The 16,517-nt window shown below is 39.8% G+C and overlaps 1 protein-coding gene and 2 long non-coding RNA genes across 7 annotated transcripts; 1 reads left to right on the top strand and 2 right to left on the bottom strand.

The window, feature by feature from the left end:
* Nucleotides 1-478: 478 nt before the first annotated feature.
* On the bottom strand, nucleotides 479-2,046 carry LOC117661804 (uncharacterized). 2 transcript variants are annotated; one of them, XR_009622290.2, is made up of 3 exons: nucleotides 1,950-2,046; nucleotides 1,308-1,374; nucleotides 479-903 (listed from the first exon to the last, which is right to left on the bottom strand). It is a non-coding gene; the product is annotated as an uncharacterized LOC117661804 (long non-coding RNA). The 2 variants fall into 2 exon arrangements; XR_015732334.1 differs by lacking the exon at nucleotides 1,950-2,046 and having other exon boundaries at nucleotides 1,308-1,444.
* On the top strand, nucleotides 2,041-14,757 carry ING4 (inhibitor of growth family member 4). Of its 4 annotated transcripts, none has more exons than XM_034410967.2 (8): nucleotides 2,041-2,181; nucleotides 3,367-3,438; nucleotides 3,591-3,757; nucleotides 3,939-4,053; nucleotides 6,806-6,914; nucleotides 7,348-7,495; nucleotides 13,116-13,177; nucleotides 14,058-14,757. In XM_034410967.2, the coding sequence occupies exons 1-8, from the start codon at nucleotides 2,145-2,147 to the stop codon at nucleotides 14,095-14,097; spliced, it is 750 nt and encodes a 249-aa protein (XP_034266858.1). In that variant the 5' UTR covers nucleotides 2,041-2,144; the 3' UTR covers nucleotides 14,098-14,757. The 4 variants fall into 4 exon arrangements, with proteins under 4 accessions (XP_034266858.1, XP_034266859.1, XP_034266857.1 ...); XM_034410968.2 differs by having other exon boundaries at nucleotides 2,052-2,181; nucleotides 7,351-7,495; XM_034410966.2 differs by having other exon boundaries at nucleotides 2,088-2,366; nucleotides 7,351-7,495.
* LOC117661805 (uncharacterized) lies at nucleotides 13,369-16,513 on the bottom strand. The gene is made up of 3 exons (XR_004590127.2): nucleotides 15,787-16,513; nucleotides 13,937-14,899; nucleotides 13,369-13,612 (listed from the first exon to the last, which is right to left on the bottom strand). It is a non-coding gene; the product is annotated as an uncharacterized LOC117661805 (long non-coding RNA).
* Between the last annotated feature and the right edge of the window lie 4 nt (nucleotides 16,514-16,517).

Genomic DNA, 16,517 nt, shown 5'->3' with positions numbered 1-16,517 from the left:
TTTTGTTAATTTTTCCTAAAACAAACAAATCTTTGCAATACAAGAAATTTAGTTAATTTCTATTAGCCACCAGTTTTTTTATGGCAAGAAATCTGAAATACATGGTTCAGAAGTATAAACATAAACTTAAGTCGCAAATTGCTCTAACAGAAAAAATCAATACAATTAGGATCTCTAAAAAAATCCTGCAATTTCAAGAACTGTTGCCAATGATTTTGCCTTTGTATAGTTCTCTCTGTGGAAAGAAATACTGTATAAGCATGCTTACAACTTTTTCAAGGTCACTTACGATTCTATTTCCATACATAATTTTTATTTTCCTTTTCAGTTGCCTTTGCTTTTGTCAGTGATTCAATTTACATTTTTGTATTTGTTTAATAAATCAAAATATATTTGAACTATGTACAAACTTAATTTCCTTTTTTTCTTCTTGCTCAAAGAAATCTTGCCCTGTAGGAAAAATCCTAGCAATGTGATGTGTTTTCAAATAATTTTTATTGCATTTCTATTTCTAGACTACACCGTTGTACAATACCTCGAGGGGATTATCTTAAAGGGCTGAGAATAAATATGAATTTAACTGTAGGATCAGCTTTTTGATGTAGTAGCACTTTATGCTTTTGTGGATTTGCTTCGTTCTTTGTTTGCATGTGATTTTTTTAAAAAAAGTGATTTCACTAAAATTCCCAAAGTTCTGTGAGTAAACCAGGTATCAACTGGATTTCTGGAATGAAGGCACAACTCAATCTAGAATACTATAGATTCTATACATTATTCACTGTCGCCATTCCTCTTCAATGCATCTGATGAAATTGACTGTAAAATTCCCAAATTCTCCTTCGTTTTGAAAAATGGAGACACTTCAAAGTGACTACCTCCGAGCTTCTGTGAAACGTCTTCTTTCTAAAAAGAATCAACGGTAAGAAAAGAGCAGTTTGAATGACAGAATAGAAAGGGAACTTAAATTTTCAGACAACGCTAAACTGGCAGGACTAGCCAACACTCCAGATGGATCTCAACAGATTTGACCACTAGGTCCTATCTAACAAAATTAAATTCACTGTAGAGAAAAGTAAGGTTTTACATTTAGGTAAGAAAAAACCAAATTTACAGGTACAGATTAGGCAAAACCTGGCTCAATAGCAGTAACTGCGAGAGGGATCTTGGAGACCTAGTGGATAATCACTATGAGCCAGCAGTGTGTGGCAGCATTCAAAAAAGCCAATGCAATCCTAGGTTGCATTAACAGAACGATAGAATCAAGATCACATGAAGTATTAGTACCGCTTTATAAAGTAAGACCATACCTGGAATGCTGCATCCAGTTTTGTTCACCATATTAATAAAAAAGATATTGAGACTCTGGAAAGAGTGCTGTGAAGAACAACAAAGATGATTAGGGGGCTGGAGGCTAAAACCTATGAAAAACAGTTGCAGGAATTGGGTATGTCTAATCCAGTGAGGAGAACTAGGGATGACATGATAGTAGTGTTCTGATATCTAAGGGGTTGCCATAAAGAGGGGCTCAACCTATTCTCCAAAGCATCTGAAAGCAGGCCAAGAAGCAATGGATGGAAGCTAATGAAGGAGAGAAGCAACCTAGAACTAAGAACCATCGTAACAGTGAGAACAATTAACCAGTGGAACAGCTTGTCTTCAGAAGTCGTGGGCGCTCCGTCATTGGAGGCCTTTAAGAAGAAACTGGCAGCCCCTCCTCTGGAGTGGTATGTGGGGTCTCCTGCTTAAGCAGGGACTTGGACTACTAGATCATCTCCAAGATCCCTTCCAACTCTGTTATTCTGCTATTCAGAGCGCCCAGTCCGAAAATCTACTTGTTTTAGTTTTTTAAAAAAGGTATTCGTTTAAGGTTAAAAAAAAAAGGGTGGGGCACATGCATTTACTGTAGGTTAAAAAAAAAAGGGTGGGGGGGGGGAGATAGCCAGGACTACCTCTTCCCCTTTCTGCCATCACTAAAACGGGCAGGGCAACCGCCTCTACAAACAGGATTAAAAAGCAGCAACCACCCGGCACGCAGGCGGAAGCGACTCTGCCGCAGAACGGAAGTCGCTTTCACTCAGGGCGGAAATAATGCCGGGGTTGGGCGGGGCCAAGAGACGCGCCTGGGCGGTTGGCTGGAACCCAAAATGGCGGCTGGGATGTACCTGGAGCACTACCTGGATAGTAAGACCGGGCGTGGGATTCGGCCGGGAGGGAGGCCGCGAAATGCCGGCAGACGTCTCGATTTCGTGTCGCTGGGTGGGCGCATGAGGTCAAGGGGACTCTTCTTTGCATGTTCGGGCCATTCATAGGTTCAGCAGCGGAGAGAACCTGTTCAGGAGGGCGCTTCGGCTCATCATGGTTGCCCGGTGGGTGAAGCATGATCTGGAAACCCCTAATGAGTGTCTTCCCGCCTCTCGTAGTTACCCGCGGTTCTAAGGGAAAAGGCGGTGCCGCGCCCTTTTAGTCGGGGGCGTTATTCCTGGGAAAGGTGTGATGAGGGAAGAGGGTGGTAGGGACACTCTTGATATTGTCTCTGATCCACCTTAGATGCTGAAATGGAGCTTTCCAAGAGCAGCCGAAAGATTTGCAGGCGATTATTCAATCTCTTTGTTCAGTTTGGCTCAACTTTAAGATATATTGTAGTGTAATCCGGTTCTAAGGGATGGAATTGCATGCCTCCCTCATTTTAAAAGCAACATTCAGCCTATATGGGTGTACCTATGCAGAGTAGATCTATGATTCGTTTATTTGAATTTATTAGCTGCTCAGCTCCAGTGGACTCCAAGCAGTGATAATTGTTGTACCTTAAATACATGTACTTTGAAGGCTAAAACCTTTTAAGGAAAGAGGTAGAATTACCTAAAGGATACGTTAGAAGAAAGCACATTTTCAGAGATGCAGACAGTATGCTGGTCATTTACAAAACAGTTTGGGGAGTAAAACAGATGTTCCTGCATCAGTGAAACAAATGTACCATAAAAGAGACTTTGCTGTAAACATTTTTTTTTTAATTTTTGCTTCAGCTGACTAATTCCTCTGTGATAAATGGCAGAAAACCTAATTGAGCTAGTATTCATATACATATAAGCAAATATATACTAGTCACAGCTAGGATTGGCCAGAACTCTGCGATATGTTTAGTGAGAAATTTGTGTCTCATGGCATTTAAGATGCAGATAATCATTTCTGTGTTTTCTCATGCTGATATTTGAATATAAAATTAAATATCTGACAATTCATTTTCTATTGACCTACGCACACCCATTAGTATGGGTGCTCATGTGTTAATGTGTTAAAGAAAATAGCACAATGTTATTTTCCCCCTTGGCTGATCATCTTTCCTGTTTTTGGGTTCCTCCTTTTTAGGTATTGAGAATTTGCCTTTTGAACTGCAGAGAAACTTTCAGCTTATGCGAGATCTAGACCAACGAACAGAAGGTGAATAAGAGATAGGATGCATGGAAGACAGCAATTAATTTGGAGTAATTGTTTGTCACACATTTTTTTAAAGTTAATTTTAATGTCCATTTCTGTTACTGTGGAATTTATGTAAAATAGTCTTCATCAGACTACTTTTTTGCTTCTTCTAGATCTTAAATCAGAGATTGATAAACTGGCTACAGAATATATCAGCAATGCACGGACTCTGTCTTCAGAAGAGAAAGTGGGTCTTCTCAAACAAATCCAGGAGGCCTATGGGAAGTGCAAAGAATTTGGTGATGACAAAGTACAATTGGCTATGCAGACATATGAAATGGTATGAGATACAGCAAGAAGACAATGTTATAAAGTTTCATTCATTCATTGGATTTCATTCACTTATTCATTTTCAGTTACTAGTGTAACCAGCTTCTTTCTTTTATTTGTAGAATCTCCATTGTGCTGATGAACTGACCCTCATCTCAAATAATATTCTTGCACTTCTATTATGTTTACAGGTAGATAAGCACATCCGAAGGTTGGATACGGATCTTGCCCGGTTTGAAGCTGACTTAAAAGAGAAACAGATTGAATCAAGTGATTATGACAGCTCATCTAGCAAAGGGAAAAAGAGTGAGTTCTGCAGAGATGTGGGGGGCAGGGGAGAAATATCTTTTACAATTGGATTTGAATGTATAGGAGAAAAATACTGTAAAAGATAAATAAGGAGAATATTAGAAGTTTAACCTGACTCCACCTGATAAAAGTTGCAGCTCATGAAAGCTTGCTTCTGTTAATAAAATTTGTTACTCAGAAAAGGTGCAACCAAATTTCTCTCTTTGATACAAGAGGGAGAAAGGGAAAACATTGCAGGTTTTCAAGATTCTGTTCCTATAGTCTTTGCAATAAAGTGCAGTTCCAATTAGATTCCAAACTATTTCTTGCCTGGACCAGCCTCCAAGGGCTAACTTTCAGTGAGCTTCTGTGGCTGAGGATGGATTTGAACATGAGTCTCCCTGGTGCCAGTCTTGACATTTAATAGCTATACTCTTAAGCAATACTGTTGGTTTAAATATGAACCAATTTTGAGAAAATATTTAGATATCATCATGAAAATAAGATTGAAATAGGGTAACAGCCCTGACCTTGGAAGATAAGTAATTCCTACTGGAATTGTAGTTGAAAGCTATGGTCAAGAGACTCTTCTTCCAGCTTTGGCAGATCTACTAGTGGCACTCTTTCTTGGATCAGGAGATGCAGAAGACAGTAATTCATCTCTCAGTCAGACTACAGCAATTTGCTTTATAGGGGATTATCCTAGATTACTCTGAAGCCTTAGATCATACATAATGTGGTCACCCGCTTGCTCACTGGTGTTAGTTGATTCAGCAGAATAAACCACATGTTGTAGGAATTGCTTCTGGGCCAATTTAAGATGTTGATGATTACCTATAAAACCCTATATGGCTTGGCCTCTCATTTCTGTTGGGACTGTCTTTTCCAGGTAGAATCTGTTCACCCTACGCAGTCTAGCAGGGAGAGAATGCTTCAGGTGCCCACCCCGAAAGAGATCAGGGACTCAGAGAAGCACATTCTCAGGAGCAGCCCCTCCCTCTGGAACAGCATGCCCCTGGAGGTCAGATGTGCCCCTCCCCTTATGGCTTTTAGCAAAGTGGTTAAGATAGTTCTCTTTCAGTGGGCATTCAGGCTTGAAAATCTTTTTAAGGGTAGCCATGTCTCTTACGAACAATACCTTATTGTTTTGTTTATTAGTTGCTTTTATATTGAGTTTTTATGCATGTTGTAATTTTGTATATTGTAAGCTACAAGTTACAAGAATAGGCAGTACACAAATGTGGCTCAATAAATAGGCAGGGTTGGACCTGACTACTTCTTTGATGTGGAACCACTGAAAGTTCCAGGAATGTTGCTTAGACTGGATTGTTGGAAAACATCCTAGGGAGAAGGCAGTTACAAGGAGTTAACCTTGACTTATAATTGTTAGCCTTATTATTGTTATCTTATTACAGAAATGAGACAATGGGAATAAATTTGACTTTGAAAGCTACTTGAAATTAATACGCATAATCATAAAAGAAAAATGCATTGAGATTTATTTGTAGCTATTTGATTTCTTAAATACTAAGTCGCATCTATTGCTTAGTTCTTTGTATTAGAAAAAATGTTATGTTGGATACACATTATTTTGGAATATTTGGGGATTACCCAGTAATGAATTAATTTTGAAATGCAGTTTTAGAGACTAGATTAGCATGATAAACAAGCCTTTTTCTGTTTATTATATACTCAAAATTGTATTTGAGTATAATTGTAGTATAGTTGAAAGCCATAAAATAATTTCTTAGTTGTCTGTGGAAATATGCAGGCAAAGAATATGAACAGTAACTATTTTTATTAAATTGATATTCTGCCATTTATTTTTCACATTTCTCAACTGCCCATCTTTCTCATGGTCTCCTGGTTTCTAGGCTAGCACCTTAACTACTCCACCAGACTAACTCTAAGGGAAAAGACTAATTGCTTGGGCAGTTTAAAAGGTCAAGAAAACATGAATATATTCTACTAGACATTTAATTTATGAATCAACAAAATGAACAAATTAAGTTCTCCAAAATAGCATATTTTTCCTGTAACAAATACTGTAGAAGATTAATTGCTTATTCCAAAGCTATACTGTTTAGATAAATTGCATACGTTTTGTACTACAGTTTCTGGTTTTTTTCCTAATACCTTCTTCCTGCAAGTGTACCTTAACTGAGAAGGATGCTGCATTAGAAGTACATAACTTTTTGAAGGTCTTGGGCAGCAGCTGGGCATATGTAGTTAATAACAATAAAACAGGATTAGTTTGCAAATTAGCATCTTGATGGAAAATACATATTAAAATATTTTTAACATAAATGTAAATTTCTTATTAGAAGATTGGTAAGCAGTTTTAGGATTCAGAGCTTAAGAGAGTAGATTGTGGGAGAACAAGGTGTTTATTAGATCTTCTCTCAGACAAATCAGAAAATATTACAAAATATCAATGCTAGATTTTGAAACAAATGAGCAATAGAACATGCTTTATGAATAAAAAGATCAACATGACTTTTACAAAGAGAAACGAAGAATAATTTAAGAATATCAAAATTATATAGTAGTTGACATTATGGACTTTGAATTATTTATTTATTTTGACATAATCATTGTCCAAATTCTTGAATGAACTCAATCAACATGGAACTGGATCAGAGTTAGAACATAAGCAAAGGTGGAATACTGGAAGTTGTGTATTGTACAATTAATTGGTTTATTAGTTGAAACATTTCAGTCTATACAGAGATATTTTACTTGTACTTTTCTTTTTATATTATCCATACAGAAGGCCGTGCCCAAAAAGAAAAGAAAGCTGCTCGTGCTCGTTCCAAGGGAAAAAACTCTGATGAAGAAACACCAAAAACAGCCCAGAAGAAGCTGAAATTAGTCCGCACGTGAGTGGGTGGGAAGAAGCAGCAGACTTAGGCCACTAGTTTATGTACTAGTAGGTGGTGCTTGATCTTCCCTAGATAAGTCTACTCCATTTCCAGCACAATTGTTCTGCTCATGCTTTCCCTAAATTTGAGAAGATAAAGTTCCTACGAGGCAAGTTGTAAAAGGTGCTTTTTCCAAAAGGCCGGGCTGGGCTTTCTTGGTTTTTTGTTTGAAAACATTTCACTTCTCATTCAAGAAACTTCTTCAGTTCTGACTGGTGGGGAATGGAAGGATTTATATTCTTTGCAGCCATCTTTCGTTAGCACTCTCAGGTGCTAAACCTGAGACCAATCATTTATCATAATAAGTGGCTTATTTGATATAGATTGGAGGGAATTCTCCTAGGGACATTTAAAAAAAACCTCTTGCTAACTCAACTTTTTTCATTTAAAGCAGCACAGAATATGGGATGCCTTCTGTGACTTTTGGAAATGTCCACCCTTCTGATGTGTTGGATATGCCTGTGGATCCCAATGAGCCCACCTACTGCCTCTGCCACCAGGTCTCCTATGGGGAGATGATTGGTTGTGACAACCCTGACGTAAGAGAGTCTTGCTAATAGAGGATGGGAAATGAGGGGAGCTAAGCAAATAAGACATAATGAAGGACATAAATGGCCTTAATACTTTTTAATAGAAATCATGTTGGAACCTTTTGTTAGGATCTTAACAAATTGGCAGGGTGGCACATTTGCATATATGATCTTCTTAAATTGCTAAATTAGTCTTCCACTTGTTTTCCACATTTGTTCATTTTTAAAAGTTAACCCCTGGGAAAACCCTTGGATTAGGATTATCATTATATGCTAGGTCAGTGATGGCTAACCTTTTTGGCATCGTGTGCCAGGAGGAGGGGGTTGTGGGGTCATCCACACTCATGCCCACACCCAGTGGTGGGATTCTGCCGGTTCTAGGGGGTTTGGCCGAACCGTTTGTTAAGTTGCTGGCTCGCCCCGCCCCTTTTCTCCGCCCCTCTGCACCACTATTTATTGCCGATAAATAATGGTGGGGTGGGGCAAGTGAGCCAGCAATTTAACAAACGGTTCAGTGTTTTTTTGTAATTTATTGGCCTCACAGCACACCGAACCGTTTGTTAAATTGCTGGCTCACGAGTAAACTGCAGATTACAGGAAGCCGGCAGATCACTGGCTTACTCGCTCTGCTGCTCGCCTGGCAGAGCGCAGACTGTCAGCTCCAGGTCGTCTCTGAGCCGTTGTGTGCAGGGAAAAACCTTGCAAAGTAAAGGAAAACTTCTGAGTGCAAGAAGTTAATTGCCTCGCACTCCCTGAACTCAATGGCTGAGAGATGACCCAGAGCTGCCACTCTCCGGTAAAATGCGCGTCTCGCAGTGGGGCGCAATTTGGGGTGGCAGGTGGGGCAGGGGATGAGGGGGGAGCTCGGCAAGCTTTGCTTTGCTCCCCTCCCTGCCGGTCAGTGGCGTTGCATGCAGCCGCTGCACTGGGACTGATAGGGGCAGCAGCAGCCCTCTCCTGTCTTTCTCCAGCTGGGCGGGTGGAAAAAGAGGGGGACTTCACAAACAAAAGAGAACTATGTTCACGAGTAAACTTGCTCACGAGTAAACTGCAGATTAGAGGCAGCTTGCAGGCAGCGAAAGAAACCACTTTGGCTCCGGTGCCAAAAGAAAGGGGGGGGAAAAGAGGGAGGGTAGGAACAGGGGAAGGGCAATCTTTTCATTGTTTTAACTCCGTAGCAATATCCATCCCAGCTACTGCTTTCCTTGCTCAGCAGCAGAGCTTTCTTTTTTTTTTTAAGGTTAGTCCCCTTCTTCCCGGGAGAGAGAAGAGCGGGGGCAGGGAGAAAAAAAGAAGGCAGCGTGGGATGGTGGGGGGTGGGAGCGGGGGTCTTCTTAATCCCGGCTGGATGCTGCTTCCTTGGGTCCCCTCAACTTTTCAGTCCCAGAAAGCAGCTGAAAAATGCCTCCTGTTTCCATTTTCTGTCCTTGCCTCCTTCCTGTTTTTATTTGGTTTTTCCCTCCCACCCTAAAGTTTCAAGCAAAAGTGGGGGGGAGTCTTAATGTCTGGTTAAAATGGGTAGTACTTCCATTTAAAGAAGAAAAGCATAGCTCAGATTATTGCTATGATTTTTTGCTCCTATATTCTGTTGTTTAGGTATAAATTTTGTTAATGTAGAAATTTTACTTACAGCCTATTAAACAACGGAGCTAGCTGTCTGCCTGCAATCATGTGTATCTATTAGGAGTAATTCTCATTGAAAGAGAGTAGCCTTACTGCCAAGTAAACATGCATAGGCTTTACATTGAGAGATAGGGTATCAATTAGTATGAGGTGTATTAGAGAGAGAAATGAGAACTTCTGTAACAACAGATACTTTGTGCCAAGACCAGGTGTGTGTGTGTGTGTGTGTGTGTGTGAGAGAGTGAGTGAGTAAGAGAGACAGAAAGAGATAGACAGAAAGAAAGAAAGAAAGGGAAGGAGAGAGAGATAGAAGAGAAAGAAAGAGGAAGGAAGGGAGAGAGAGAGAAAAAAAACTCTGTGCCATTATTTTTAATTGTTCCATTATTTATTATGTATTAATATTTTACTCTGTCCCTTCACCTAGAGTGATTTTACTGCCTTTCTTTTGCCCAGGGCTACCACATATTTTTCAGGGATTTACATGCATTCAATGACTATAGTCCAGAGCATAAGTATGTGCGTGTTTATTTGTACATCAGGTTGCATAAGTCCATCTTAATATGCTATTACTGGTATGTGATGTTTTGTATACATACAGAGAAAGAAGCACTCTTATGATCTTTGCCTTTTAGGCTTGCTGTCAAACATCAGCCATAATACTAATGACTGTTTTGAACAATATGCAGGTTCAAATGGCTATTTTATATGTGAAATTATGACTGAAATATTTCTGCACCTATATTGGTTCACACTGTCAGGAAGTTTCTTTACAACCAACAAGGAATGCTTATTTTCTGAAATCATGTACATTCCAGTTTTTTCCCCTTCTGGGTTCAATGTGAGCTTAAAATGAGCACAGGACCACAACCAAGTAAACATATATAGTAACAGTACTAACAATCATTAGGTGGAGTAGCCATTTTAGATTATTTATGTTGGGTATTAGGGAAGTACCCAACAGGCTACCTGATCAATGCACAGCTGATTCCTTAGCTCTTAAATCAATCTCCTGAATTTAAAATATTATATAAGCACTAGTCTAAAGAAAGATTCCACTATCAGTCCAGTATTATATTGCAATCTCACATGTGTCAGTTCTACAACAGAACTATTCACAACAGATATTTATTCGAAGCAAGTCCCATTGACTATATGAGAAGGTGCATATTCCCAGGTAATTAAGAAATGACTGGGTGCTTAGGTTGAATGTTTAAGGTTGCAGACTCCTGACCTACCCCATCCCATTGCTTCACCTTGCAGCCAGCCCTGTAGGCCTGCGCCCGCCTCCCACCTGGGCCCCTATCTGGGCGGCCTACCTACCCCAGTTGTATCACTTTGCCCTGCAGCCAGCCCGAACACCCGCCTTGGACTGCCTCTGACTGCTCCAGCAGGTCATTTTTATTTAATTAATTTAATTAAGAATGCTATAATGAGCATAAATGATGACAGGTCAAAAGTGCGAGGACCGGTCAGAAACCACTTTTTTCAGCCCTCTGGGTAGTCCCTATGTGCATAGGGACTACTCAGAGGGCTGAAAAAGTTATTTTTGACCGGTCGTCACACTTTTGACCGGTCCTCGCACTTATGACTGTCCTCACATTTTACATTTTGCGCCCTATCTTTTCACCGTGGTGAAGAGAGGTAGTTGTGAAATGAGTGACACAGTTGTTAAGAATGCTGCAATGGGCATAAATGTGAGGACGGACATAAGTGCGAGGAACAGTCAAAAGTATGAGGACCTGTCAGAAATCACTTTTTTCAGCCCTCTGGGTAGTCCCTTTGTGCATATGGACTACTCAGAGGGCTGAAAAAGTTATTTTTGACAGGTCCTCACTTTTGACCAATCCTTGCACTTATGACTGTCCTCACATTTTATGTTTTGCGCCCTATCTTCTCACTGTGAAGAGAACTAGTTGTGAAATGACTGACACGGCTGTTAAGAATGCTGCAATGGGCAGAAACGTGAGGATGGTCATAAGTGTGAGGACCAGTCAGAAGTGACTTTTTTCAGCCATCTGAGTAGTCCCTATGCACATAGCCACGGCCACCCTGTCACATGACTAGCTAGCCACGCCCACCCGGTCACATGACCAGCTAGCCATGCCCTCAGCTAAGCCACGCCCACAGAACTGGTTGTTAAAAAAATTGAATCCCACCACTGCCCACACCCATAATTTTATACGCCATGCCCTCACACATGCACGTGTGACCTCCCCCCACCCCTGGCATGTGATGGCCCAGTAGGCCCGTTTTTCTTTCTCACCTGGCTCCAGGGTCTCTAGGAGTTTGGGGAGGGCGAAAACGGCCTTCCCCACCCACCAACCCAGAGGTCCTCCAGAGGCTGAAAATGGCCCGTTTAACAACTTCTGGTGGGACCAGAAGGCCCGTTTTTTGCTGTCTCCAGCCTCCAGGGCCTTTCTAGGAGTTTGGGGAGGGCGAAAATTGCCTCCCCCCCCCCAGAGGTCTTCCGGAGGCTGAAAATGGCCCTTTTGACAAATTCCGGTCCCACCAAAAGTTGTTAAATGGGCCATTTTCGGCTTCCAGAGGACTTCTGGGAGTGTGGGGAAGACCGTTTTTGCCCCCCCAGACTCCTAGAGAGGCCCTGGAGCCAGGTGAGAAAGAAAAACGGGCCTTCCCCACCCACCCATCCCCAGGCCCTCCAGAGGCAGGAAACAGCCTGTTTCCCTACTTCTGGTGGGCCCAGAAGACCCGAAAATCAGCTTGCAGAGCTGAGCTCGCGTGCCCACTGCATGCGTGCCATAGGTTCGCCATCACGGTGCTAGGTACTTTGTTTAGAAAGTGAGTCCTTTGCTTCAGGAGTCTTGTTTCCTTGCCAAGCCTGAGCTTTTTGCACCTCCAAAATATTACTTTTTCTTTTCTGCAGTTCTGTATTGGGCAAATGCACTGTTTTAAGAAATACTTTCACTTGAATTCATTCTATCTGAAGCCATTAAAAGTATCCCTGGAATGTATTTCACTACATTCAAATATCTGTATATATTTCAATAGCTCTTCTATCAATATTTCACCTCCTCACCCCTCTCATTAAGGAAGCTATAGATGGAGGTGGCACTTAATGAAACAGTTATGCACAAGTGTGCCCACAGTTTATAAACCTTTCCTTTAGACTAAGGAGAGTGGATGCTGGGCATGTTTCTGATGGTTGAGGGAGAGAACAATTGCATGGGCAATATTGCAAAGGAGGCATGACTGTATCACAAATGCAGTGGAGAGCATACTGTTTTCTGTTTTGGATTATTTAATGGCTTGTGGAAGATATTCCTTGAGTATTTTTGATTGTAATGAACTTTTGACAACTTTTGATTGACTTACTGATTGATTGACCAGATTGCAGAAGATATTCAGAGTTTTTAGAAAAGTATTAAGCTTCTTCTAGGAAAGAGTTTAAATTTACATTTGTGCAATCTAAACTGCAGAAACCATGCTGTAAGTTTTTAGAACTTATGGTCAGTGGGCATTCAGGAAAGCGCTTAAAGGACCAGATGCTATCCTGGTCATTCATCTGTGCCCTACATTTTTCTACCAAAGTTCAGCAGCCTGAAGCATTTATCCAGTCTGCCCCATACCCTCACACGGAGAGCCAATTTGTTCTAGTAGTTAAGGACCAGCCTACAAAGTGGGAGATCCTGAGTTTGCCAAATGGATGACTTTGGACCAGTCACTTTCAGTCCAATTCATCTCACAGGGTGATTGTTGTGGGGAAAATAGGAGAAAGAAGATGAGTTGGATATGTCCACCGCACTATGTTATTTGTAAAAATAATAAAGGCAAAATAAAAATTAAATAGCTAAATAAATAACTTTTTACCACTGTCTAAATAGCTGCAGGCCACTTTGTTCCATCCTCTTATAATAGTGTATCAAAACTACATAAGTGGTCAAGAAAGAGGTTTTGCATTAGAGCCATATTTTGAAATAGAATTAGATCATGACCAGTTGCCAGAAGAATACTGATTCATCTCTGTGTGATTTGTATCCTTTACTAGTGCTCCATTGAATGGTTCCATTTTGCTTGTGTCGGCTTGACAACAAAGCCAAGAGGGAAATGGTAAGTAACTATACTCTCTAATCCCTGGTTTTCTTTGTAAGATTTCTGAAATGTTGGGATATCAAATTTTGGTCCCTGATAGAGGAGGATTTTTTCAAAGAATCAACAGTAGGAATAAAACATCATTCCTATGTTTTATTCCTATACCAAAGTCTGTTTAATATTTATAGGAGCTTAATAGAGTTGCGACATTTAATCAAATCTCAGTTTAATAAGGTTTATGTATTCCATTCCCATGGATAAGGAAATAAACCAGGAAGCCAGAAGTAACATTGCATTAAAAACTACCGGCTTTTGAACTTAATTAAAATATTAATTATGATATCTCCATTTGGCCATGCATTATTATTGTCAGGATTTTAGAACGCACAGTTCATCCTCAGATTTCTCCTATTAGTCCCATTAGTGATTTCTCAGACTCCTCAGGATCTTGTCCTATAAATGAAGAAAAAAATTGTTTTAGTACCTTCCAGCAAGTGACAAAGATCTCTTGGAAAAGTTATAATCATTGGAGAAATTCAATTTGGCGTATCAAGGCCACAATTTCAGCATCCAATTTCATTTATAAATGAAATGAATCTCTCTATTGAGCATTTGGAACCCAACTCCTGCATGACCACATGTTGAAAAAGCTTCAACTGTATTATTCAGAATTTGAATTCTATGTGGTTAGTGGTATGACTATTTATACATACACTGTTTGTATAGATATTTGAGAGTGGTACAAAATATTTAAAAGTGATAGTGTCAAAATAATACCTTAAAATATTAGATTTTTTTTTGCTTGCAGTAATATCAGCTTCTTAATCAGTTCTGTGTATTTTTTTCTTGGATAGCATTGATCCCCCAATTATTGCTTTGCCTTTTCTTCCTGATACAGGTTCTGTCCTCGCTGTTCCCAAGAAAGGAAGAAAAAATAAATTTTATCATCTTCCAAGGTCCAGATACTGTTTCCAAAATACCCTGCTCTGCAGTTGGGGTTCAGCACTCTTCTCCCAGTTCCTGGGGCTTCGTTAGGTAGGGGTCCCCACTCTGGGTGAGCAGAGCTACTTGTGAATGGCTTGTATCCATTGATGGTTCCTGTGTGTACTGAAACACTCACTGCTTGTCCTTGAGAGGAAGATGAAGTCAGTCGTTGTCCTACAGCCCTTTTCCCTGCATAGGTTTTAAAACCTGCATCAGTTTAAAGGAACAAAGATTTCTTGGTGAGGGAATATCTGATTGAAGAAACTGCAGTTTTCCTTCCAGACTTCCTAATTGGTGTTCCAGAGGAGGGGCCATCAGGTCAACCTTTCATGCAGTATCTAATTTAAGAAGACAGGCTTTTTATTCTCCCTTCTCCACTACTACAACATTCCATTTTTTAAAAGGAGGGAGCTATACAGAGGCAACTGGAAAGTGACCCATTTTTCTTCATGGGAAAAATATTAAAAAGTGATATTTTTTTTTTTCCCTGTCCGAAATATTTCATGGATTTTGTAATGGAAGCCAACCAGACTCCAGTCTTTTCTTGGTGGTGCTTGTTTTAGGGGAAAACCCCATATTGTAAAATATGCATTAAATAAAACCAATTCAATATATGTCATGAGTGATTTTCACTTTTGAGTGGACGGTCGCATGATTGATCTAATTATCAGCTGCTAATTCTTCTACTTCAAAATATCAGTTTGCCATTTAAGCACTTCAGGGTATTAAATTGTTTCTCCCAACATGGAAAGGGTGCTAGAATAAAAGAAGGAGCAATTAGTGGAAGGGAAAAAGTAAGTAGTAAACTGGATGAATAAGTAGGATATTTAATAAGATTGAGCTAAATGACTTTTATACTTGAAAGAACTGCCTAAATATATTATATATTTTGCTTCCATCCATACCAATGAGTCAGATATCGACATTTCATCATTTATTTTAAGAAACTCAATATTGTTAGTATACAACTTTTACTAAAAATGCAACATAACAGTAAGTAAAACAGCAGGATTTACATTACAAGAAGTTCCTAGGGATTGTGGGAGAATATTTTTGTTGGGTATCTAAAAGAGAAGCGAGGCACTAGATGAAACTAAAATGAAAGGAATTATGGGGTCTCTATCTATGGTTAAAAATTCTATAGCCATCAATACTTCTGAAGATAGGAGCAATTGAGAGAGGACAAATGATAGCTAAAATCTTATCAGAACTGAGTGATAAGTGGGCTATCAAAATATATTCAGCGATTACTGGTATTGATGGAAAGGAAAATGGGAGTTTTATTATAGGACCTTGAAGTGATGCATACTATCTACAATTCTCTGTTCTGGTTTTATCTCCACAATAATACTATGAGAGAACACTGGGAAACGTGGCAAATGCTTCCTAGTGATTTTCTATAGATGAAGGTGTCTTGAATTTGCACCCTGATCCTAGCCTACTACAAATGCTGACTGAATTTGTACCTGATTATATAGTTTTATGTAACACTTTACTTGCACATTAATAGATCCAACGTTGCTTTGAGATCATAGTATTTGAGTTCAGTAGCCCTATAAATCCATTAAATCAATACATAAATTCCCTACTTAGCACTGCACTGAACTGATGTTGTTTAATCAATTTCCTACTTAAATGCATACCTTTTGGGATGGGGTGGGGAAAGTCAGTCTTGATTTCTGGCAACTGCCTAGGACAGGTCCCTGCAGAGTTCTTGTCAAGATTTTGGAAGTGGCTTGTCCTTACTTCTAAGAGAGTGATAGGCTTAAGGTCACTAAGTAGGATTTGACCCTGTAGCAGGACTAGAACTTGCAGTCTCCCATTTCAATCCAGGTGCCTCCCAAAGGTAAACATAGAAGATCTAATAAAAGACAATCTTCCAGAACTGGATTATCTTGCAGCAAAGTATGAAACTCCCAATGATTCAGTCTATTGTTTTAAACATTATGGGTGTTTTCTACAGTACATTCCTTTGGAGCTTTATGCCTTCAACTTTCTCATTCTGCTGATTTTAAGAAAACTTAATACCTGATAAATCAATATTGCATTGCATCCTTGGCATTAACATGAGGTATAATAATAGACAAGTTTTTCTCAAATGAATCGAGTGCATCTTGTGGAATTTCCATTCATTTCACAAAAAGTTTTCAATAGGTTGTATCTACAATCTGTCTGCCTACCATATTCTGATTTTTAACAGCAACCAAAGGCCAGGAACATAGAAAAACCTGTTGCTTTACAATATGGTGACCGCTGTTTACTCCCTATATGCCTATATGGGTCCTATATGCCCTATATGGGTCCATTTCCTACCAGCATTTTTAACCTGCCTAGAAGATTCTTGTTTCTCCTGCAATAGCTTCAACTGTGAGGT

This window comes from Pantherophis guttatus, chromosome 2 (genome assembly GCF_059756535.1).
Source record: "Pantherophis guttatus breed Tessera chromosome 2, ASM5975653v1, whole genome shotgun sequence".
NCBI classification, from domain to species: Eukaryota; Metazoa; Chordata; class Lepidosauria; order Squamata; family Colubridae; genus Pantherophis; species Pantherophis guttatus.
This window is presented reverse-complemented; position numbering and strand designations above follow the sequence as displayed.